We start from the raw sequence: 24,781 nt of genomic DNA on the forward strand, positions 1-24,781 counted from the left end.
TAAATCTATATAACAGGCTGCCTAGGGAGATGGTGGAAACAGTTAGTGTTGATTCATTCAAATGCAAATTAGATTGATTTTTTTTTTCAGAAAATAACATTTTGGAGTACAGTATATAAGTAATTTGAAATATGGCTTAATAAGTGTAGCATGTCTGGAAGGAACAGGTGCTTTCCCATAGTTCCTAAACCTCTCCACCACTGGAGTTTTCCTCGCATCGTGTTGTCGACTTTGATAGAGATTGATTGCTATGATTAGTCAACAGCTCCATTATCGTATCATCCACTATCAAAATGGTAGAAGGCAAACTAGATGGACCTCCTTTTTTTTGTCCAGCAATTCCTAAATTCCTACAATAAAAATTCCATCTCAGGGGACAGGATAGTTCAGTAGGTTATAAAGTATTCTTTCATATTGTCAATCCAGATTTAAACACAGGTTCATTGACCTGAAACATTAACTCTGTTTCTCTCTCCACAAAGCTGCCTGATCTGCTGAGTGTTTCCAGCATTTTCTGTTTTTATTTCAAACCCGAGCCATACTTCATCCTTCTCCAACACCTCTCCACCATCATCTAGCTAGGTGGGACTGCACTCGCCTGGTTCCATTCTTATCTAGCCAGAGAATCACCTGCAATGGCTTCTCTTCCCACTCCTGCATCGTTACCTCTGGTGTCCCCCAAGGATCTATCCTTGGCCCCCTCCTATTTCTCATCAACATGCCCCTTGGCGACATCATGCGAAAACACAGTGTCAGTTTCCACATGTACGCTGACGACACCCAGCTCTACCTCACCACCACTTCTCTTGATCCCTCCATGTTCTCTAAATTGTCAGACTGCTTGTCCAACATCCAGTCCTGGATGAGCAAAAATTTTCTCCAATTAAATATTGGAAAGACTAAAGCCATTGTTTTTGGTCCCCGCCACAAACTCCGTTCCCTAGCCACTGACTCCATCACTCTCCCTAACATTTGTCTGAGGCTGAACCACACTGTTCGCAACCTTGGTGTCATATTTGACCCTGAAATGAGCATCTGACCACATATCCACGGCATAACTAAGACCGCCTATTTCCACCTCCGTATCATCACCCATCTTCACCCTTACCTCAGCTCATCCGCTGCTGAAACAGTCTATGCCTTTGTTATCTCTAGACTTGTCTATTCTAACACACTCCTGGTTGGCCTCCCACATTCTACCCAATGTAAACTTGAGGTCATCCAAAAGTCGGCTGCCTGTGTCCTAATTCACACCAAGTTTCGTTCACCCATCACCCCTGTGCTCGCTGACCTACATTGGCTCCTGGTTAAGCAATACCTCAAAATTCTCATCCTTGTTTTCAAATCCCTCCATGGCCTCGCCCCTCCCTATCTCTGTGATCTCCTCCAGCCCCACAACCCCCTGAGATATCTGCACTCCTCTAATTCTGCCCTCTTGAGCATCCCTGATTATAATCGCTCCACCATTGGTCACATGTCTTCTGTTGCCTAGGCCCTAAGCTCTGGAATTCCCTGCACAAACTTCTCTGCCTCTCTATCTCTCTTTTCTCCTTTAAGACGCTGCTTAAAACCACCTCTTTGACCAAGCTTTTGGTCATTCGCCCTAATTTCTCCTTATATGGTTCGGTGTCAAATTTTTTGTCTTATAATACTCCTGTCAAAGGTTCCTATATGAAATGTGTTTTGGGCTATACCAGCCCAGTTCCTGTTGGGATGGGGGGTTTGCAGAGCGAAGTGCAATACTGCACCGAATTCAGAAATAAATGGACAATCTCACTCCGAGAATCCATGTGGATGTCCAGTGTAGGAAATGGAAAAACTTTTTATTAAGTCTTCGAATAGTGCCATAGTACCTTTTACTTCCACCTGAGGGGCAGGCGGGACCTCAGTTTAATATCTCATCCGAAAGATGGCACCTGCGGCAGTACAGCACTGGCTGAAGTGCCAGCCTAGAAAAGTTTTGTTAAAAATGTTTAATTAATATTTGTAGAAATTAATTAAGGAAATAATGACAGTGCACCTTTAAAGTATGTGCTTTATTTCTTGAGAACGTTTGAAAGTTATAAGTTTATATTTTTCCACTGTACAGAGCTCAGACAGTAGCCCTTGGGAAAATGTCCCTGGTATAAAACCCAATCAATCCACCTCCGGGCGGGCCCATCGAAAACAAAAAGAGAGGGCGGGCGGGCCCATCGAAAACAAAAAGAGAGGGCGGGCGGGCCCATCGAAAACAAAAAGAGAGGGCGGGCGGGCTGTTTGCACACCGCAAAAGGCAAACGTACTCACGTGACAAGACGCGTTCCGCAAACCGCCGACGTCCCCGCACGTAACCCCACCCCACTGCTGAACAAGAGACGACGTGACGTGGAGTCGGTGCACGCCTCTCCTGAACCAACCGCGCACCACAGCGCAAGTGACGTCTTCGCGCCGCCCCTGGTGACATTGACGGGCAGCCGCTGGCCCAATGGGAGCCCGCGGAGGAAAGGGGGCGGGAGCCGCGGGCCGTCGAATTGGAGCTGGGAAGAGGAGGCGGGACCCTTGCGTGCGGTTGGGCGGCATGGTAACTCCAGCTAGTGGCAAAGTTTGGGGATTGGAAGTACTTGCGTCTCTGAGAAAGAGAGAGAAGGGGGCTTGATCCAGCAGCGTCAGGCCTTCTCCTCGGCAAGGAGAGAAAGGGAAATAAAAGGCCACGCATAATTATACAACACAATATAAAGTGAAGTAGGAAGCCCAGAGGCGGTAGCTCCATTCTCTGCCACAATGTCCGAGGACACCAGCTCCCTGCCCTGGTCTATCATCAGGGAGGATTATGAACTTAAGGAGGTGATTGGTAAGTTATTTAAAATGCTGCTTTCTTTTTTGTTCATTTTTTTTTGCAACAAAAAATATCATTCTTAAGCAGATAGGATGTGTGTGAATTGTGTGTAGTTGCAGCCACTCGGAATAGGCCTCCGGGCACCCTACAAAAATAATAAAATAAATTAATAGAAGCAATATTTGAAGCTGCTCTGTTTGTAGTTTTTTTAATTATGAATTTTAATGGAAAGTATCTTTTGCAACGCTCCAATTTGTTTGTTTTGAAAAGAAATGTCATGATAATGCTAGCTCTTATTTAAGGTAAAGGCCTACTGCAGCTGGCCTTTAATGTGATTTTTTTTTTGGTTTAATAATTTATTTGTCTGTTAAAAGGAAGGAGACTAATGCAGCCTGATGGGGTTTAGTCTGGATGTTTATTTTAGTTTTTATGTTAAATTTCCAGTTCATAGTCAGTAGAATAGGTCTGTCAAGAGCCTTGGATATAGGGAGACTGAATTGTATCGTGTTAAAATCTATAAATCGTCCTAAACGAGGCCCTCAATATGCCACGTTATTAAATCAGCTGACTGACTCTTAAGCAAATGTCTGCATGTAGTCTCTGCAAGTTAATGAACAGGCCATTTTGTGAAAGGAGGATGTACGTTTCCTATTATAGTATGCAATAATTAAGCTGACAGATGTGTAAATACTTCTTTTCAATATAATTTATTTGAATCTCTGGGAAAGCTCCTACCCTGTTATAATAGAGATTGCAAAGATTCCAGTGCAGCTCTTTTTAATGTTCTGAAAATATGGAGTTAAATTAGTCAATTTGTGTGTTTCATAATAGAAGGAAATGTACTTGCACCTTTTGGAGCAGCGCTCCGAAAGCTTGTGATTTCAAATAAAGCTGTTGGACTATAACCTGGTGTTGTGTGACTTCTTACTTTTAAATAAAAATTACACTAATTAACACTGAAAAGTACTTAAAATTATTAGAGTATAGCAGTAATTTTAAGTTTGTGGGGTGAGGAATGCCCATCCTCGGATAACATGGCCATCATTCCCCAGTGCTGTTTTGAAAACTTCAGGAGTGATGTGGTGGCCTAAGGTAATTGGGGGTCACATTTGGCACATTGTGTTGATCCTGACTCTTGAGTCATTGGGGAAATGAGCTCAATCTGTGGAAGAAAGTACATTGCCCCAGGGATTCCTGCTTGGGCTGGGTTCTTCCCTGGCTTGGGGGATGGGAGTTGGCGGTGGGGCGTAGGTGCAGTGGGAAACATTAACAGCTGTGGCATTCTTTGTTTACTGCCTTCCAATAATTGGTTTTCATGCTGCTCAGCAGTGACATAAGTGCCTACAAATCATATATAACTCTTTCAATTGTTTTAATTGAGAAACCAAGGTGACTGGCACCACCAAGGTGGGAAAGACTCCGTAAAAGCGAAGTCTAGCAGTAGTGTTTATATAATGCCTACTGTATACATATTTACAAGAATTGAAAGGGCACAATGAGGTTGAAGAGAGCAATCCTGAAGGTTGCATTTTTTTAATAGGAAGGCCTAGTGGGCTAAAAGTGAATCCTAGAAATATTATTCTTTATATAATTGTGTTTGGGAGCTATGCTTGTATTTGTATACATGTTCATAATTTAGAGGTGGGCAAGTGGGTTATTTTCCTACTGACTTGACCTCTGCAAGTTGTCCCTCCTCTGCCCACCTCATCTCCTGATGGTAGGGGGGCGAAGAAGGCAGCTTGTCGATTTGACAGTGGTCACCTTGAACTCGGCTACAACTTGTTCCAGCAGTCATTTAGCTGGCATGAGTTTTTTTACCCAATCTAAAAATTATAATGGTGTGTTTGAAGGTGGCACAGTACATCGCTCTTTCTTCATTGTGTTGAGAGAGCACGGAGGAGAGGCCATGTGCCTTGCACATGAAGGCAAATTCTGAGGGAGCGGTTTCGCATCAAACCTCTTGCAAACCTCGAGGAGGTTAAGAGGTGGCATTGATAGCTGAGCTCTGTGGGCATATTGCTGCAGATAGTTACCTTCGCCGAGGAATTAAGTTTGGAGGAGAAATGTCTTCAAGTTCATTGATTGTTGTTAAGTGTAAAGAAATTTGAGCATGACTGTACAGTTCTGATTCTGTACAGCAAGTTGTAGTAATGCTTTTAATTTTAGATTTCTCTGGTGCACATCTAACCCAACAGCTGGTACCTTGCTCTAGATATTGGAGTGACAAATTAAGTGTATATCTTTTAATTGGTAGGTTGCTGGTACTAAAATTGCGGTGTTATCGATTTTGTTGCCCCGTACATGTAAGGAGTCTTTGCATCGTTTGCTTCTCGTCAGCCAGATGACTACATAATGTGACATGTTGCATTATAAAAATGCCAATTAAGGTTTACCACTCCTTTTCATAAATAGAGAATAATGGGCACCTAAACAAAGTAATTGCAAGTCAACAACCTCACTTTGAATATCAGTTTATGTTGTTGACTGGAAAATTGAAGCTAAAGTTGTGTGGCCATAATTGAAAGCAAGAACAACTTGAATTTAAAGCACCTTTATCATGTCTTTCAGAAACATCAAAGCAGTTCATATACAATGAATTTTTTTTAGTGCAGTGATTATTATAAGTGGAAATCTGTGATGAATCCTTCAGATGCGATGTTAAACGGAGGCCCCTTGTGTCCAATTCAGCCATTCAGGTGGATTTTAAAGATCTTGCAGCACTATTTGAAGAGCAGGGAGATCTCTAGATGACGTGGCCAACATTCCTCCCCCTCTCAAATAGATTAACTGTGTTTATTCTGATTGTATTTTGTGGGATATTGATGGTGCAGAATTGCTGCCCTATTTGCCTATCTGACAGTCACTGCCTTTCAAAAGTAATTGTGTGAAAAGCTTTGAGGCATTGCAATGCAGTAGGCCTGTAATTGCTTGTAATCGCTTTGGCGTGTCTTTGTTGGAAGATGTGATGCTTTTTCCAATTTGATCGCTTTGTGTCAGCATTAACCACTCCCATGTGAAGAGGTTCAGAAACAGCAACTTGCATTTATATAGTGTTCTATTTATATGTAACTGAATAAAACTTCCTTTACCCTATCCCAATAAAATGTTTAACCTCTATCCTTCAGGACTGTATACCACTGCTGTGATACTTCTGTTTTAAAGTCATCCTTCTGTCTTCTCAGACTGATTTGCCATTTTGTGTACTTGTGCTAACTAGGACCTGAGTTGAGACTGCCCCAAATCATTTTTGTCAGACTTGCAGCCAGAAAAGAGATGAAACTTTAACTCTATTGCAGTAATCTTCCAGAGGTTAAAGGCCAGTTTGGTAATCTACTGTGTCACCTAGTCCCATCTGTTTTTTTAAAAAATGTGTATACTTTTTTTTTGATGGTCACTGGCAATCATTACTGACTCTGTTTCCATTTTGGCAGTGAACCAACAATTGATCCTTGAAAATTTGAGTTGTAATAATGTTGATCACTAAATTTAAACAGGCAATGTTATAACCAGTTTAAAAAGAAATGTTAGCATGTAGGATGCTTTGCCACAGGGAGTAGTTGAGGCAGAGACCATTGCCTCTTAAGGAAACAGTTGGAAGTAGTGAAAGATACAAGGCTATGGGGGGAGAGAGCAGGGCAGTGGGATGAGTTTTGGCGTAGCAATAAACGGCACAAATGGACCAAATGGCCACCTGATGTGCTCTAAACTTCTATGGTTTCTGTCTAGCGTAAATGGAAAGGTGAATGGATAGTTCCTCACAACCAACTAGTCCAAACGCGCACAATTATGCTATGCTTATTTCCACTTATGAGTTATTGAGTCAGCTCACTTGTGGAAATATTTATAATTCTCTGCAACTCAAGTATGTGTTTATTTAAATAAAAAATAAAGTATGCATGGCCTGACATCGTGCCCGCATTGGGTTCCACTGAGTAATATTAGTCTCATGATTGCATTCCTTGTCAATACTGAATGTCCTTTTTGAAGCTTTTGATGCAGGCCTGCATTTCCTGAATATGATTTCCTAATGGCTTACAATGCTTGACATTTATAAAGTGGTGTTAGATCGATGTATGGAGCTATTGTTCGGATACTAAAACTAGGAGTCTTATCGCTAGGTTTTGGACATTCAGTATTAGATTAAGTGGGTCAAACTAGAGGAAGCTTAGAATTTGGTGAAGTAATGCTTTATGATGTATTTACCCCTGTGTGCCAGTGATGCTGACTAACAGAAACTCGGTACTGGGCCAACCTGTTTATTTTATTGATGGGCTGTTCAGTTCAGTTGATTCTGATTCCTAGGATGGCTATTTGGATTGTTGTATCCCAATTTAATTGCAGAATCGCTTCAATGGGAACCAGTTCTGCAATATAGTCTTTTACTGAATTTACCTAGGTGGTGGACTCGGGAGACCTGCAGAAAGATTTGCAGGTGTGTATTTGGTCAAAAACTTTTTTACTGCACCTGGTAGCATCATATAGCACAGAAGGAGGCCATTCAACCCATCATGCCGGTGACAGCTCTTTGAAAGAGGTATCCAATTAGTCTCACTCCCCTGTTTTTTTAAGAATTGCATAGAATTTACAGCACAGAAACAGGCCATTCAGCCCAACAAGTCTATGCTGGTATTTGTGCCCCAGGATGTGTATCCTCCCAGCTTACTTCATCTCGCTCTGTCAACACAGCCTTCTATTCCTTTCTCGTACTTACCTAGCTTCCCCTTAAATGCAAGTATGCTATTCGTCTCAACTACTCCCATGTGGTAGCCAGTTCCACATTCTTTCCACATAGCCCTGCAGTTTTTTCCTTTTCCAGTATATATCCAATTCCCTTTTGAAAGCTACAATGGAATATGCTTCCACCACCCTTTCAGACAGTGCATTCCAGATCATCATAACTCGGTGTAAAACTATTTCTCCTCATCTCCCCTCTGGTTCTTTTGCCAATTATTTTGTACCTGTGTTTACTGGTTACTGATCCTCCTGCCAGTAGAAACAGTTTCTTACTCAATCAAAACCCTTCATAATTTTGAACACCTCGAATAAATCTCCCCTTATCTTCTCTGCTCTAAGAACAACAATTTCACTTTCTCTAGACTCTTTTTATTCCCAGGCAGTCTCTCATCCAAGTACTGAACAGCAGAAAATGCTGGAAAAACTCGGCAGGCCAGGCAACATCCGTGGAGAGAGAAATAGTCAACGTTTCAGGTCGAAACCCTTCGTCAGGACCGAAATAATCCCTTCTATAGGGATATGGGGAGAAGGCAGGGACAGGGTACTGAGTTTGGATGATCAGCCATGATCTCGTTGAATGGCGGAGCAGGCTCGAGGGGCCGAATGGCCTACTCCTGCTCCTATCTTCTATGTTTCTATGTAAAAAGCACAGGAAATGAAACAGATTAAAAGGCCAGTTTGGGGGCTGGGAGAGAACAAAAGAGAAGTGAAGAGACATTAAGAAGCATTCCAAATGAGACGAGACGGTGATAGGACTAGCGGAGACAAAAGACGGCTCTAGATGAGGTATGAAATGCGTTGGCAGAATGAGAGGCAGCTGCCATGTGGGAGAGAGAAAAAGTGGGAAGGGCACAAAACAAAGGTGTGGATAAAAAATATATGTAAAAATGTAATAGGAGCCAAGGTTATGATCTGAAATTGTTGAACTCTATATTGAGTCTGGAAGGCTGTAAAGTGCCTGAGGTGCTGTTCCTCGAGCTTGCGCTGGGCTTCCGTGGAACAATGCAAGAGCCCGAGTACGATGAGGTCTGAGTGGGAATGGGGCGGTGAATTAAAATGACAGGCGACCGGAAGCTCAGGGTCACCCTTACGGACTGAACGGAGGTGTTCCGCAAAGCCACCACCCCATTCCCACTCGGATCTCACCGTACTCGGGCTCTTGCATTGTTCCACGGAAACCCAGCGTAAGCTCGAGGAACAGCACCTCATCTTCCAATTAGGCACTTTACAGCCTTCCGGACTCTCTATCGAGTTCAACAATTTCAGATCATAACCTCGGCCCCTATTACATTTTTACATATTTTTTATCCACACCTTTGTTTTGGCCCTCTCCCCGCCCCCCCCCTTTATTTCCCTCTCCCACATGGCAGCTGTCTCCCATTCTGCCAGCGCATTTCACACCTAATCTAGAGCCGTCTTTTGTCTCCACTAGTCCTATCACCGTCTCGTCTCGTTTTGAATACCTTCTAATGTCTCTTCACCTCTTTTGTTCTCTCATCCCCATTTCCCAGCCCCCAAACTGGCCTTTTAATCTGTTTCATTTCCTGTGCTTTTTCAGTCCTGACGAAGGGTTTCGACCTGAAACGTTGACTCTATTTCTCTCCACGGATGTTGCCTGGCCTGCTGAGTTCTTCCAGCATTTTCTGTTGTTATTTCGGATTTCCAGCATCCGCAGTATTTTGCTATCGTACAAGTACTGAACAGGCCTGACTCTGCTTAGCTTCTGAGATTGGATAAGATCGGGTGTTTTCAGTTAGGGTCAAAAGTTTCATTTGGGGCTCCACAATGCTGGCAACAGATCTTTGCGCCCTGTCCAATTGGGGAGCCCATCAGTATGAAAACAGCAGCATTGGTGGTCTCCACTCTCCAAAAATTCACACTGCAACAATATTTGTTATCAGCTGTCAGCAATGCAGCAGTGTTTCAACCCTAGTCATTTGCATTATCTCTACAACTCATCCATCTTTATTTCCTCCATTCTTTTCTTCAGAGAAAAGAGAGAGAAATTATTTTCAATGAACCACTGCAGAAATGGACTTGATGGTGGGCTTTTTTTTCTTAGTCATTACATGGTAAAATAGGTTCCTAGCACTCTGACGAGGTTCACATGAAAAACTAACCACCTAGTTCCCTGCAATTGCCGCCTGCAGCCATTTTCTTCCTTAAGGCCTTTGGAAAACTAACTTCTGCAGTAGACTTGAGCTCATGGAGGCCCTAGCGCTGCCTTATATTTATTTGTATTGTCTTTGGAGAGTTAATGTTTGTAAGGAATTTATGCATATTGTTCTGGTGACCTCAAACTGCAAGAGGAAACATCCAGATTCAATTACCGGCGGGTTATTCAACTGCAGGGGCATTGTAGATACGCCTGATCCCATTATTACACTCACATTATCCAGGAAGGGTTTATTGATGGTGACCAAGACCAGGAAAATCGTGGTTGTCTTTTTCACTTCTCCATAACCCAGGGGCACCGAAGAAAATTATGTAGTGCCCCAAGTGTCAACTAGGCTGCGATCAGTTAACTTAGCACAGACTATTTATAAAAACTATATTATATGTAATAGTCATATTTCTTAATGAAGGTCATTTAAAGTTTTCGCTTTACATTCAGTAGAGATTGATGTCATTGTTTTACAGCTAAGTGTGACATCAAACGTGATGAGATACAGCACTGTTTGACAGATGGTACACTAGCGTCTGTTTCTTGTGGGAGAATATAGGATAATCTAGAGATTGTGGGTAACGGTTTAGTGTAAGGGTTTTTTTACAAAGCCGCTGGCATTATCTGAGCTGCTCAATTGTTCGACTTGCTGTGCGTCATATCTCCCAAATCTCCTGTCGCACCAACCCTGTGACTCCATATAATCTCTCCTCCTGTGCCAGCTATATCATTTTACCCTTGCACTCCGTATTCTGACTGGGTAGAATTGAGAATGTTTAAAAATAATACACTAATACAGATGTTGGGGTTTGCAGCAATGTAATCTTGGTTCTGTTCATTTTCAAGATTTACACTGCCATCTGAGACACCTGAATGTATGTTGTCTATAGGCTATTTGAATGTAAGCACATTGCAGTCACGCCTGATCTTCTCGCTCAATGCCCACACATTCAAAACGCTTCCAGCAGGATTGGTAGATAGTGATTGGAGCTAATTTCTGTTATTGCCATTGACTGATAATCGCTGCCAGACGGTTTGGTGATAATGCATCATAGATAAGTGCGAGGTCAAACCTAATGATGTGCAGCATCATGTGACTGGTGCTGTAGAAGCATCTAGTTTTTTTTTGTTGCAGGACAATATAGGATGTCTAGGGAGGTGTCAGGGGGGTTCTATATTTGAATATTTGATTATATTTTTCTTTGTTTCCCTGTAAATTTCATATACAATCTCCAGTCTAATGTCCCAGTTACTGATGTGTGACTCCAGGATCTACTTGATTACTAAACCACCTTATTAGTTACAGATTATCTTTGTGAATTTCATGTTCATCATGGTATTGGAAATGTCTGCTTCAAAGACGCCCAGGTCAGGTATAGTATGATTGGATGCAAACTAAAGCTCCATCTACTCTGGCCAACCCTCGGAAGAACACTCTGTGTGACATTCTTCTTTTTGTTGCTCTAGCCATGCTGTGTCTTGTGTGTACAGTTTCCGTTGGGGGTAGTTTAGTGTTGTGGGGCCATGCCTAGAAGACTCTTCAATCTGCCTTCATTTTTCATCTCGCCAACCTGAGCTGGATTTGAACCCAGGCCTCGGAGATGAAAGGATGATACTGAACTCACCGCATCACTCCGCTCAATGTTTTTATGAAGGTGCACGTGCATCATAACTATTTTTGGCCTCAAACTGGACCCATAACTTGTATATATTTAAAAAATGATTCTCGGGATGTTGGTGTCACTGGCAAGGCCAACATTTGTTACCCATTCCTAGTTGCCCTGCGTTTGATCCAACTGATTGGCTTACTCGACCCCTTCACTGGGTAGTTAAGATTCAACCACATTGCTGTGGGACTGGAGTCAAGTATAGACTAAACCAGGTAAGGATGACAGGTTTCCTTCCCTAAAGGATATTGCTGAACCAGTTAGGTGCTTACAACAATCTGATAGCTTCATGGTCAATTTTTTTTACTGATGTGTGTAAACATATGAAGCGAGGAAAACCAGGTTAGTGAGCTGCAGGCTCAAATAGCCATATGGGAATATGATGTCGTGTCAATAAAGACCTGGCTCAAAAGAGCAGGATTGGGTTTTAAATATTCCTAGATATAAGGCGTTCAGGGAAGATAGGGAAGGAAAGAAAGGAGGTGGGGTGGCATTATTGGTTAAGGAGAATGTTAGTGCTGGAAAGAGAGGATGTCCTGGAGGGGTCAAGGACAGAATCTATTTGGTTAGAGTTGAGAAATGATAGAGGTGCCATTACACTACTAGGTATATTCTATAGGCCACCAACTAATGGGAAAGATTTAGAGGAGCAAATTTGCAGTGAAATTAGAGAGGTGCAAGAACTATAGAGTAGTGATAATGGGGGACTTAAATTATCCTAATTAAGACTGGGATAGTAATAGTGTAAAGGGCAGAGAGGGGAAGAATTTCTGAAGTGTTCAGGAGAACTTTCTTGATCAGTACGTTTCCAGCCCAACGAGGAAAGAGGCATTGCTGAATCTGGTTCTCAGGAATGAGGTGGAGCAAGTGTCAATAGGGGAACATTTGGGGAACAGTGATCATAGTAGCAAGATTTAGATTAGCTATGGAAAAGGACAGGGAGCAATCTAGTAAAAATACTTAATTGGAGGAAGGCAAATTTCAGGTGGGTTGAGAACCGATCTGGCCTGGGTAAATTGGAATCCAAGTTTGGCAGGTAAAACTAATCGAACAATGGGCTGCCTTTAAAGAGGAGATGGCTCAGGCTCAGTCAAGGGGAAAAGGTAGGGTAACTAAAGCCAGAGCTCCCTGGATGACTAAAGAGATGGAGATGTCAGGTTGAGAATACAAGTGAGAATTGGGCTGAATGTAGAATGTTCAGAGGGAAAGTGAAAAAGAAAGTAAGAGGGACAAAGAGTATGAGAATAGATTGGCAACTAACATAAAAGGGAATTCAAAAGTAGGCATATAAATAATAAATGGGTAGTAAGAGGAGGGGTGGGGCCCATTAGGAAGCAAAAAGGAGACCTATGCATGGATGCAGAGTGCATGGCTGAGGTACTAAATGAGTACTTTGCATCTGTCTTCGCCAAGGAAGAAGATGCTGCCAAAGTCATAGTGAAAGAGGAGATACTGGATGAGCTAAAAATTGATGATGAAGTGGTACTAGAAAGGCTGTCTGTACTTAAAAGTTGATAAATCACCAGGACCGGATGGGATGCATCCTAGGATGCTAAGGGAAGTTAAGGAGGAAATCGTGGAGGTACTGGCCATAATCTTCCAATCCTCCTTAGATATAGGGGTAGTGCCAGAGGACTGGACAATTGCAAATGTTACACCCTTGTATAAAAAAGCATGCAAAGATAAACCCAGAAACTACAGGCCAGTCAGTTTAACCTCGGTAGTGGGGAAGCTTTTAGAAACGATAATCAGGGACAAAATTAACAGTCACTTGGACAAGTGTGATTAATTAAGGAAAGCCAGCACGGATTTGTTAAAGGCAAATCGTGTTTAACTAATTTGATCGAGTTTTTTGATGAGGTAACAGAGGATTGATGAGGACAATGCGGTTGATGTGGTGTACATAGACTTCCAAAAGGCGTTTGATAAAGTGCCACATAATAGGCTTGCCAGCAGAGGAGAAGCCCATGGAATAAAAGGGACAGTGGCAGCATAGATACAAAATTGGCTAAGTGACTGGAGAAAGGTATACAGTGGTGTTCCTCAGGGGTCAGTACTAGGGCCACTGCTTTTCTTGATATATATTAATGACTTGGACTTTGGTGTACAGGGCGCAATTTCAAAATTTGCAGATGAGACAAAACTTGGAAGTATAGTGAACAGTGAGGAGGATAGTGATAGACTTCAAGAAGACATAGACAGACCGGTGGAATGGGCGGACACGTGGCAGATGAAATTTAACGCAAAAAAGTGTGAAGCGATACATTTTGGTTGGAAGAATGAGGAGAGGCAATATAAACTAAAGGGTACAACCCTAAAGGGGATGCATGAACAGAGACACCTAGGTGTATATGTGCACAAATCTTTGAAGGTGGCAGGGCAGGTTGAGAAAGCAGTTAAAAAAGCATATGGGATCCTGGGCTTCACAAATAGAGGCATAGAGTACAAAAGCAAGGAAGTTATGATGAACCTTTAAGACACTGGTTCGGTCTCAACTGGAGTATTGTGTCCAATTCTGGGCACCGCACTTTGGGAAGGATATGACGGCCTTAGAGAGGGTGCAGAAAAGATTTATGAGAATGATTCCAGGGATGAGGGACTTCAGTTACGTGGATAGACTGGAGAAGCTGGGATTGAATCATAGAAAGTTACAGCACGGAAGGAGGACATTTCGGCCCATTGTGTCCGCGCCGGCCAACAAAGAGCTATCCAGCTTAATCCCACTTCCCAGCTCTTGGTCCGTAGCCCTGCAGGTTGGAGCATCCCAAGTGCACATCCAAGTACTTTTAAAATGTGGTTAGGGTTCCTGCCTCTACCACCCTTTTCAGGCAGTGAGTTCCAGACCCCCACAATCCTCAAATCCCCTCTAAACCTTCCCCCAATTACTTTAAATCTGTGCCCCCTGGTTTTTGACCCCTCTGCTAAGGGAAATAGGTTCTTTCTATCCCCTTTTTATCTATGTCCCTCATTGTTCTCCTTAAAGCAGAGAAGATTGAGAGGAGATTTGATAGGTGCTCAAAATCATGAGGGGTCTAGACAGTAGATAAGAGAGGAACTGTTCCCATTGGTAGAAGGACCGAGAGCCAGAGGACACAGATTTAAGGTGATTGGCAGAAGAATCAAAGGTGACATGAGGAAACTTGTTTACACAGCGAGTGGTTAGGATCTGGAATGCACTGCCTGAAAGGGTGATGGAGGCAGATTCAATCGTGGCTTTCAAAAGGAAATTGCATAAGTACCTGAGAAAAATATTTGCAGGACACGGGATAGGACAGGGGATAGGACAGGGGGCGTGGGACTAGCTGAGTTGCTCTTGCAGAGAGCCGGCATGAACTCAGCGGGCTGAATGGCCGCCTTCCATGCTGTAACCATTCTATGATGGTAGCTTTTTATTCCAGATATTTTTTTTTAACTGAATTCAAGTTCTGAAACTTCTCCCATCCCAATGGCGTGTGGTACATTTTCACCCATAGTCATTATAACATAAAGAGCATAAGAATTGGGAGCGGGAGTAGGCCCTTCGAGCCTGCTCTGTCATTCAAAAAGATCATGGCTGACCTTCGACCTGAACTCCACTTTCCCGCCCGAGCCTGACATCCCTTGATTTCCCCATGAGTCCTGGTGAAAGATGGGATAAGCATTTTGTAACAAGCCACTTCTTCGCTTAAAACAAGATATTTCTCTAGAAATGACAGCGTGAAAGTCAGAGTAAAACCAGTTTGCCAGTTTTTAACGAAGAGCGCAGCTGTAACACAACCCATCTCCCTGCTTGTACCCAGCTACAAGCCGAAACCCGTTTGTGTGGTTCCCTTTTGGAAGAATCCACTGATTGTGTATTTATGGGATGGGTTGTCAGTGTGTTTGTAGAACCAGAGGACACGTCGTGCGCTTGAAGGGGTGGGCGGGGGTGGTAAATTCAGAACTAATCTGCGGAAACAACATTTCAGTGAGCAAGTGGTCACTCTAATGGAACAGGCTCCCTAGGGAGAGGGTAGAAGCAGTTAGTGTTGATTCATTCAAATGCAAGTTAAATAGCTATCTTGAAGAAAATAACCTTCTGCAATATAGTATATGAGTAATTTGAGACATGAGGTGGTAAGTCTAGCATGCTTGGAAGTCCCAAAGCGCTCCACCAGTGGGATTTTCCTTGCGTCGTGTCTGGGTCTGTTGTACACTAATTGATAGAGACTGATTGCTATTAGTCAATAACTCCATTATCATTGTATCATGCGACTGCCAGGCTGGTGGGAGGCGTACTAGATGGACCTTGGTCTTTTTTTTTGCCTAAAAGTTTTGTTGTGATTGTGTGGCACAACCTCTGTGCTAAATGGGACTGATTCAGAATGGATCCAGCAGCTCAAAACTGGGCATCCATGAGGCGCTGTGGGCCATCAGCAGCAGAATTGTATTGCACCACAATCTAACCTCATGGCCCAGCATATTCATTACTCTACCAGAGAAACGTATGCCAGGAGCAGAACCAGGTGTACTTAGTAAAAAAAAGTCAAACTCATGAAGCTTCAACACAGGACTCCATGCATGCTAAACAGTGGAAGCATGCAGCAAGGCCTGAACAACATTCAGGCGTGGGCTGATAATTGGCAAAGAACATTCGTGTAACCCAAGTGCTAGGCAATGACCATCTCCAACACGGGAAAGTCTAACCACCTCACCTTGACATGCAATGGCATTACCACCATCACTATCCTGGGGGTCACCATTCAGTAGAAACTTAACTGGACCAGCCACACACACACAATAGCAAAATACTGCAGATGCTGGAAACCTGAAACGACAGCAGAAAATGCTGGAAACACTCAGCAGGTTAGGCAGCATTGTGGAGAGAGAAACAAAGTTAACGTTTCAGGTCGATGACTGACGAAGGGTCATCGACCTGAAACGTTAACTCTGTTTCTCTCCACGATGCTGCCAGACCTACTGGATATTTCCAGCATTTTCTGCTGCTGTTCCAGCCACATAAATACTGTGGCTACAAGAGCAGGTCAGAGGCTGGGTATTCTGTGGTGAGTGACTCACCTCCTGACTCCCCAAAGCCTTTCCACTAGCTACAAGGCACAATTCAGAAGTGTGATGGAATTCTCTCCACTTGCTTGAATGAGTGCAGATCGAACAACACTCTCAGCTTGACACCATCCAGGATATAGCAGCCAGCTTGATTGGCACCCCATCCACCACCTTAAACATTCACTCCCTTCACCAGCGTACCGTGGCTGCAGTGTGTACCGTCTACAAGATGCACTGCAGCAACTCGCCAAGGTTTCTTCGACAGCATCTCCCAAACCCACGACCTTTACCGCCTAGAAGGGCAAGAGCAGCAGGTGCATGTCATCACCATCACCTCCAAGTTCCCCTCCAAGTCACACATCATCCTGGTTTGGAAATATATCACTGCCGTTCCTTCAGCGTCGCTAGGTCAAAATCCTGATCCTTCCTACCTAACAGCACTGTAGGAGTACTTTCACCACGCAGACAGCAGCAGTTCAAGAAGGCGGCTCACCACCACCTTCTCGGATGACTAGGGTTGGGCAATAAATGCTGTCTTTGTCAGTGACGCCCACATCCTGCGAATAAATAAATAAAGAATTGTTTCTAGTTCGCACTCAGTATATTTTAGGAACCTGAATTGCATACCTTAAAGTGAAATGTTTTAATCCCTAGTTTGTGTGCACTAATGTCCTTGAATCAGCAATCTTGTTGGAAGATCCTGGTAGTGGCTGGTTTTCGGAATGAGACTTTTGGCGCTCGATATCGGCAACAAGCTCTGCTCAGTTGGTAGCATTCTCACCTCTGGGTGGGTCAGGAGGTTGTGGCGTCAATCTCCACTCCAGGGCATGATCGGTCCAGCACATTATTGAGGCAGCGCTGTGTTGTAAGGCGGTACCGACCTCTGGATCAGATGTTTAAACTAAAGTTATCTACCTACTCGGGTGGATGTTAAATCTGTGGGAGGACATTAGGGTTAGGTTGGTATTCTGGGAGGATGAGATCAAGTGGCCTGAAAAGCTACCTTCATCTGATCAATAAATATGGTGTAGAACTGGTTAGCTGAAAAGTTGAGCTTCATCCACGCAAGATTTGTATTTGCCTTTTACAGCAATGTGCTATTCATAGCATTGACATCCCTCAGCTACATTTTAAAAAAGGTAAAAATATACTAAATCCCTTTAGCCAGTCTTTAGCACATTAATCAAAATTTCTTAAATAATGGAGATTATATTCACAAAAATTGGGTAGTATTTTATTTAAAAATGAATTAGATTTCCTGCTTCTAATTGCTTTCCAAGGATAAGTGCTAGGAAGTGCATGAGTGTGAATGTTGGTTGAGGATAGAATGAAGTTCACTTTGATTGTAGAGGACTAGAATACAAGGGGGCAGAAGTCCTGCTACAGCTATACAAAGCCCTGGTTAGACCACACCTGGAGTACTGTGAGCAGTTCTGGGCACCACACCGTAGGAAGGATATTGGAGGGAGTGCAGTGTAGATTTGCCAGAATTATATTTGGACTCAGAGTTACACTCGCCATCTTGACTTGTATGTAAAGAATGGCTACATGAATGAAATTCTGGAGGGCAGCTTTGCTTTTTTTGCTTTATGTAAATGATCAGGACTTGGGTACAGGGAGTCTAATTTTGAAGTTTGTGGATGATACAAAACTTAGCAATGTAGCAAATAGCGAGAAGCATAGTAGCAGACTTCAGGAGGATTTAGACAACTGATGAAATGGGCAGACAAATGATGGGTGCAATTTAATGTGGATAGATGTGAAGTGATGCACTTTAGGAGGAACATAAGAAATAGGAGCAGGAGTAGGCCATACGGCATGGAAAGGCAGTATAGTCGTACTATTTTGAGGGGGAGGTGCAAGAGCTAATACAGACCCTTGGGGGACCCCACTGAAAACTTCCCTCCAGTCAGAAACATCCGTTCGCCACTACTCTCTGCCTCTTATCTCTCGGCCAGTAATGTGCGCAAGTTACCACCGTCTCTTTAATCCCATGTGCTTCTATTTTCTGAATAAGTCTGTTATGAGGTACTTTATCAAATGCCTTTTGAAAGTCCATATATACATCTTCTGCACTAGCTTCATCAATCCTCTGTTACTTTATCAAAGAACAATCTGGTTAGTCAGACATGATGTGCCTTTAACAAATCCATGCTGGCTGTCCCATGCTTCTCCAAATGTGAATTAATTTTGTCCTTGACAATGGTCATTATTAGTTTTTTCCCGCCACTGACGTTGGACTGACTGGACTGTAATTACTAGGTTCATCCCACTTGCCTTTTTTGAACAGGTTCATCCCTCTTGCCTTTTTTGAACAGGGTGTAACATTTGCAATCCTCTGGCACCACTCCCATATCCAAGGAGACCGAAAAATTGCGGTGAGCTTCTGGTATCTACACCCTTGCTTCCATCAGCAACCTAGGTTGCGTCCCTTCCGGACTGGGTGCCTTGGTAACTTTGACTGATGCCAACCTTTAATACCTCCTTTCTATCTGTTTTTATCCTATCCAATATCTCTACTCCCTCCTCCTCTACTGCGACATTAACTTCATCCTCTTTTGAAGACATGCAAAGTACTGATTCCGTACAGTACCTGTCATGCCCTCTGCCTCCACAAGCAGATTTCCTTTTTGCCCCTATTCCTTTGACTATCATGCGTGAAAATTTGAATGTGCCGCGCAGCCACTTAAAGGGACTGGGCGCAAAAAAAATTAGTGAACATTGTTGTGGAGTGATTTTAGCTTTTGTGCACAGTGACTATAGAGTAATGAGATACATGGGTTAGTGCAGTTATTTATTGATGTTAAATGCCAGCTCCGGTAGTTGATTTTTTCAATTGACTGGCCAAATGAATGACTCCAGTCCCTTCTGACGTATTCTGGCGGTTTCTTTTGAAAGGTATACATATTTTTTAAAGTTCTTTAAAGCTGCCGACTGGCTTAGTGCGTTTATCCAATTAATAGTTAAGCCCAACAGATCAAGAAGGCCCTGACTCAATCCCTGGTCTGTGCTAAGTTGGCTAATTTCAGCTGGGTTGATTTTAGTAGGGTGCTGCAATTGATTAGGAAATTGTCCTTCAGTACTTTAGGGGAGAAAATTGGTCAGGAGACTGACATGTCACAAAACTATTTAACATACTGGCAGGATATGTAATGGAGATGTGTGAAATATCCTGTTATACTTGGAAACAACCTAAATGATTGACGTGCAGTTGTCTTGAAAGTAAGTTGAGATTGTCTTTTAATGGGTGTCCACACTGTACTTCCATGTCCTGTGTTGTGGCGTGATTGAAGTCTTTTTTGCAGCAAAGCGATACTGGGTCAGAACATTTATTTATTGATATCAAATGTCAACTGTGGTAGTTGACTTGCTGACTTGATGATTCACTGGATTCCTAGTGGCATATTCTTGAGGTTTACTCTGAAAAGTACACCCTTGTGCATAACTTACTGATTAAAAAAAATAATAATTGGAAGCTCCCCTCATGGCTGAGAGTTTTTCCAGAACTCTGCAGACTAGGAAGGTTTCCGGTTTGATGCCTGGTCTGTGCTGACTTAGCAGGTCCAGCAGTTGTGGGGGCAGCAGAATTGGCTTTTTTGTCCCTATGCTAGAAGGGAAAATTAGCCAGGGTTCTCGCTCCTGATTGCTATGCAGTGACCCCTGTTAAATGGTGTAGACGTTAGTGGGGACACTGGGTGACGGATCCGCTGCGATGTGCCCTTCAGTTAACACTGCACTGTCAAGGCTCGCATATAATGAAATAAAAGTCAAGTTGCTGGATGGTAACTTTATCCCAGTAAGGAGTCTATTATAACTTCGGGAGAGGGAAAATAATTTGCTGGGTGAAAAAGCTTTAAAATTGCATGGATCCAACTCCGATCGCAATCTTCTGAGAGTGGATGATGAAACGTGCTTTGTTTTTATTTCTCTCTCTAGTTTTTTTTTCATGTGTCCAAGAAGTAAGTGTCTCCGATGGAACCCTCAAAGCTTACTCATTCAGATATGCAACAGCGACCGAATGAACTCATCGTTCTCATGCCTTTTTGCAGCAGATAGATTGAGATTTGGAACTCCGCCTGTTGGGAGGGAGGGGGAGTGATTCAATGTATTGTCATTGTGCACCACAATTGCAGTGAGTTGTACTGTATTGAAATGCAACACTCCTTTGTTTGACCTATGTTGCTAGTGTCCCCTCCCTTGCTGCTTCACTGAAAGCATTGAACAGGGGATCAGTAGGGACCCTGGAACAGAAACATGAATGGATGGCCCAATTATGAAGGCAACTACCAAGTGGTAAGATTGCTCACTTACATATCTATATACAGTAAACTCTTGTTTAAACGGCACTTAATCACCCAGAATACTTTAATAATCGGCAAAATAGATAACCAGTAATCTTGCCGAATCCATCCAGCACTCATTTTGCCGAGTCCGAGTCTCCCGCGGTGGCCGAGTTAGTCGGTGGTTTATATTTTTGTTTGTTAAAAATTGCCTTGGTAGGTATACCCCTCATCCAGAATTTTTCATCCTGTACTGAAAACATATACTTTAACCAATTCTATTTTGTTTACAAAAAAGTTATTCAAAAATGAAAACCAAAGCAATATATAAACTTCAAACACTTTGCCTTAAATCATCCTATGCAATGCCACAGGATATGAACTAGTTTATAGAAAAACATTTGGAGATAGGTGATTATTTTAGGTTATTACTTAAGTAGGACATTAAGCCTTTTCCTTCTAATATGGACAATTGAAGATTGAAAGTTTTGAGATTGTCCTGAATTTAAATTTATGATGCTTGTTTTTATTAGAGATCTGATGTTTGTTTGTGGTCCTGTAGCAGCTGGGTGTGTATTTTTGCTGTATTTGATGCGTTCCCATCCTGATCCTGAGTACTTACCAAAGTAAATAACGTATTCATAAAGTTGACTGTCTTTAGTGCGTGGTGTCGCTTTAACAGCTCCACCCTAGTTGTGACTGTGACTAAGCTGAAAGGTCAGTGAGTATTATGCACCACTTCTAGCAGTGTTGCTCATCAGCTTTTTATTGTAGGCCTCAATCTCAACCAATATCCATACTCCAAGGCTGCTCTCAGCTGTTGCAAAACACTGCACCGTGAGGTAATGGGATGTGAACCTGTGCTTCAAGCCACCTGTCACTGAGCATTTGCCAAGTGGAGGCTAGACACTTTCTTGCAAGGTGGTAATTGTAGGACCAATAGATCTGTTTTAATAGGACACCTCTGCTTACTGTATGTAAGCCCTGTCTTTTAATTGCATTCTTATGCAGGAAGGACAGGCAGGAAGGAAGGGGAGGTGGGGTGGCTATGTTAATAAAGGAAGGAATCACTAATACAGAGAAATGATATTGGGTCAAAAGATCAGGATAATGAAACAGTTTGGGTGGAGGTAAGGAATAATAAGGGGGGAAAAAACACTAGTGGGCGTAGTCTATAGGCCTCCGAACAGTGGCAACTCTGTTGGACGGAGTATCAATCAGGAAATAGTTGAGGCTTGTAATAAGGGAACATCTATAATTATGGGGGATTTTAACTATCATATTAATTGGACAAATCAAATTGGGCAGGGCTGCCTTGAGGATGAGTTCATTGAGTGTATTAGGGATGGGTTTCTTGAGCAGTATGTAACTGAACCGACCAGGGGGCAAGCAACCTTAGATCTGGTCCTGTGTAACGAGACAGGATTAATTAAAAATGTCCTAGTAAAGGATCCCCTTGGAATGAGTGACCATAACATGGTTGAATTCCATATTCAATTAGAGGGTGAAAAGGTTGGATCTCAAACAAGCGTGCTAAGCTTGAATAAAGGAGACTATGAAGGTATGAGAGCGGAATTGAGTAGAGTGGATTGGGAAAATAGATTAAAGGGTAAGACGATACATGATCAGTGGTGTACATTTAAGGAGTTATTTTACAACTTCCAAAAAATATATATTCCACTGAGAAGAAAAGGGTGTAAAAGAAAAGACAGCCATCCGTGGCTAAGTAAAGAAAATAAGGATAGTATTCGACTAAAAACAAGGGCATATAAGGTAGGCAAATCTAGTGGGAGGATAGAGGATTGGGAAAACTTTAAAACACAGCAAAAAATAACAAAAAGATTGATTAAGAAAGGGAAGATAGATTATGAAAGTAAATTAGCAAAAAATATAAAAACAGATAGTAAGAGTTTTTATAGTTATATAAAAAGAAAAAGGGTGGCTAAAGTAAATGTTGGTCCCTTAGAGGATGAGACCGGGAAATTAATGGTGGGAAATATGGAGATGGCAAAAACACTGAATATTTTGTATCAGTCTTTACAGTAGAAGACACTAAGAATATCCCAACACTGGACAAACAGGGGGCTAAAGGGGGGGAGGAGCTAAACATGATCAAAATCACTAAGGAAGTGGTACTCGGTAAAATAATGGGACTCGAGGCAGATAAATCACCTGGACCTGATGGCTTACATCCTAGGGTCTTGAGGGAAGTGGCGGTAGGGATTGTGGATGCATTGGTAATTTTCCAAAACTCCCTGGACTCGGCAAAGGTCCCGGCAGACTGGAAAACTGCTAATGTAACACCCTTACTTAAAAAGGGCAGTAGACAGAAGGCTGGAAACTATAGACCGGTTAGCCTAACATCTGTGGTAGGTAAAATTTTGGAGTCCATTATTAAGGAGACAGTAACAGGATATTTGGATAAACATAATTTAATAGGACAAAGTCAGCATGGTTTTATGAAGGGGAAGTCATGTTTGACAAATTTGCTGGAGTTCTTTGAGGAAGTAACATGTAGGGTGGATAAAGGGAAACCAGTGGACGTAGTGTATTTAGACTTCCAAAAGGCATTTGACAAAGTGCCGCACACAAAATTATTGCTTAAGATAAAAAATCACGGGATTGGGGGTAATATTCTGGCATGGATAGAGGATTGGCTATCTAACAGAAGGCAGAGAGTTGGGATAAATGGTTCATTCTCAGACTGGCAATCAGTAACTAGTGGTGTTCCGCAGGGGTCAGTGCTGGGTCCCCAACTCTTTACAATCTATATTAACGATTTGGAGGAGGGGACCGAGTGTAACATATCAAAGTTTGCAGATGATACTAAGATGGGAGGGAAAGTAGTGAGTGAGGAGGACATAAAAAAACCTGCAAGGGGACATAGACAGGCTAAGTAAGTGGGCAGAGATTTGGCAGATGGAATACAATACTGGAAAGTGTGAGGTTATGCACTTTGGCAGGAAAAATCGTAGAGCAAGTTATTATCTTAATGGCAAGAAACTGGAAAGTACTGAAGTACAAAGGGATTTGGGGGTCCTGGTGCACGAAACTCAAAAGGTTAGTATGCAGGTGCAGCAAGTGATTAAGAAGGCCAATGGAATGTTGGCTTTCATTGCTAGGGGGATAGAATATAAAAATAGGGAGGTATTGCTTCAGTTGTACAAGGTATCGGTGAGACCGCACCTGGAATACTGCATACAGTTTTGGTGTCCATACTTAAGAAAAGACATACTTGCTCTCGAGTCAGTACAAAGAAGGTTCACTCGGTTAATCCCGGGGATGAGGGGATGGACATATGAGGAGAGGTTGAGTAGATTGGGACTCTACTCATTGGAGTTCAGAAGAATGAGAGGCGATCTTATTGAAACATATAAGATTGTGAAGGGGTTGGATCGGGTGGATGCGGGGAGGATGTTCCCGATGATGGGTGAAACTAGAACTAGGGGGCATAGTCTTAGAATAAGGGGCTGCTCTTTCAAAACTGAGATGAGGAGGAACTACTTCACTCAGAGGGTGGTAGGTCCATGGAATATGCTGCCCCAAAAAGCTGTAGAAGCTACATCATTACATAAATTTAAAACAGAAATAGACAGTTTCCTAGAAGTAAAGGGAATTAAGGGTTACGGGGAGCGGGCAGGAATTTGGACATGAGTCTAGGTTCGGATCGGTCATGGCCCTGTGGGTAGCGGAGCGGGCCCAGGGGCCGTGTAGCCTGATCCTGCTCCTATTTCGTGTGTCTAATTCTGTTAGATTCAGGAGATGGTTCTGTGATAGTGGATTGGCAGTTAGGATCAGATCAGCCATGATATTATTGAATGGCGGAGCAGGCTCGAGGGGCCGATTGGCCTACTCCTGCTCCTATTTCTTATGTTCTTATGTTTTTCTGGAGAGCAAGAAAACAGCTGATTGCTAGCTTGGTCACCATTCTGCAGTCACGGGGAGGCCCAGACTTGCATGCAGAAACATAAGCAATGGGAGGCCTTCAAATAGGAGATCGTTCGGGTGCAGATTAGACACTTCCCACAAGGGGGAAAGAAAGGTAATCCAAAGCTAGAGCTCTCTCGATGATTAAAGATACAGGGATTAAAATGAA

General features: G+C 42.8%; 1 protein-coding gene across 2 annotated transcripts in view; it reads left to right on the forward strand.

Annotated features, from left to right (window-relative positions):
* The first annotated feature begins 2,516 nt into the window (after positions 1-2,516).
* Positions 2,517-24,781, forward strand: part of oxsr1b (oxidative stress responsive kinase 1b) — a 257,293-nt gene continuing 235,028 nt past the window's right edge. The window contains exon 1 of one of the 2 annotated variants that reach the window (XR_015078974.1): positions 2,517-2,830. Coding sequence is in view for 1 of the 2 variants with exons in the window: in XM_085992508.1 (XP_085848634.1) it covers positions 2,761-2,830 (70 nt within the window). In the remaining variant the exon portion in view is untranslated. The remainder of the gene's footprint in view (positions 2,831-24,781) is intronic. The other variant, XM_085992508.1, reaches the window with a different exon arrangement.

Source organism: Somniosus microcephalus, chromosome 7 (genome assembly GCF_052327205.1).
Source record: "Somniosus microcephalus isolate GS21.2 chromosome 7, FLI_Smic_1.0, whole genome shotgun sequence".
NCBI classification, from domain to species: domain Eukaryota; kingdom Metazoa; phylum Chordata; class Chondrichthyes; order Squaliformes; family Somniosidae; genus Somniosus; species Somniosus microcephalus.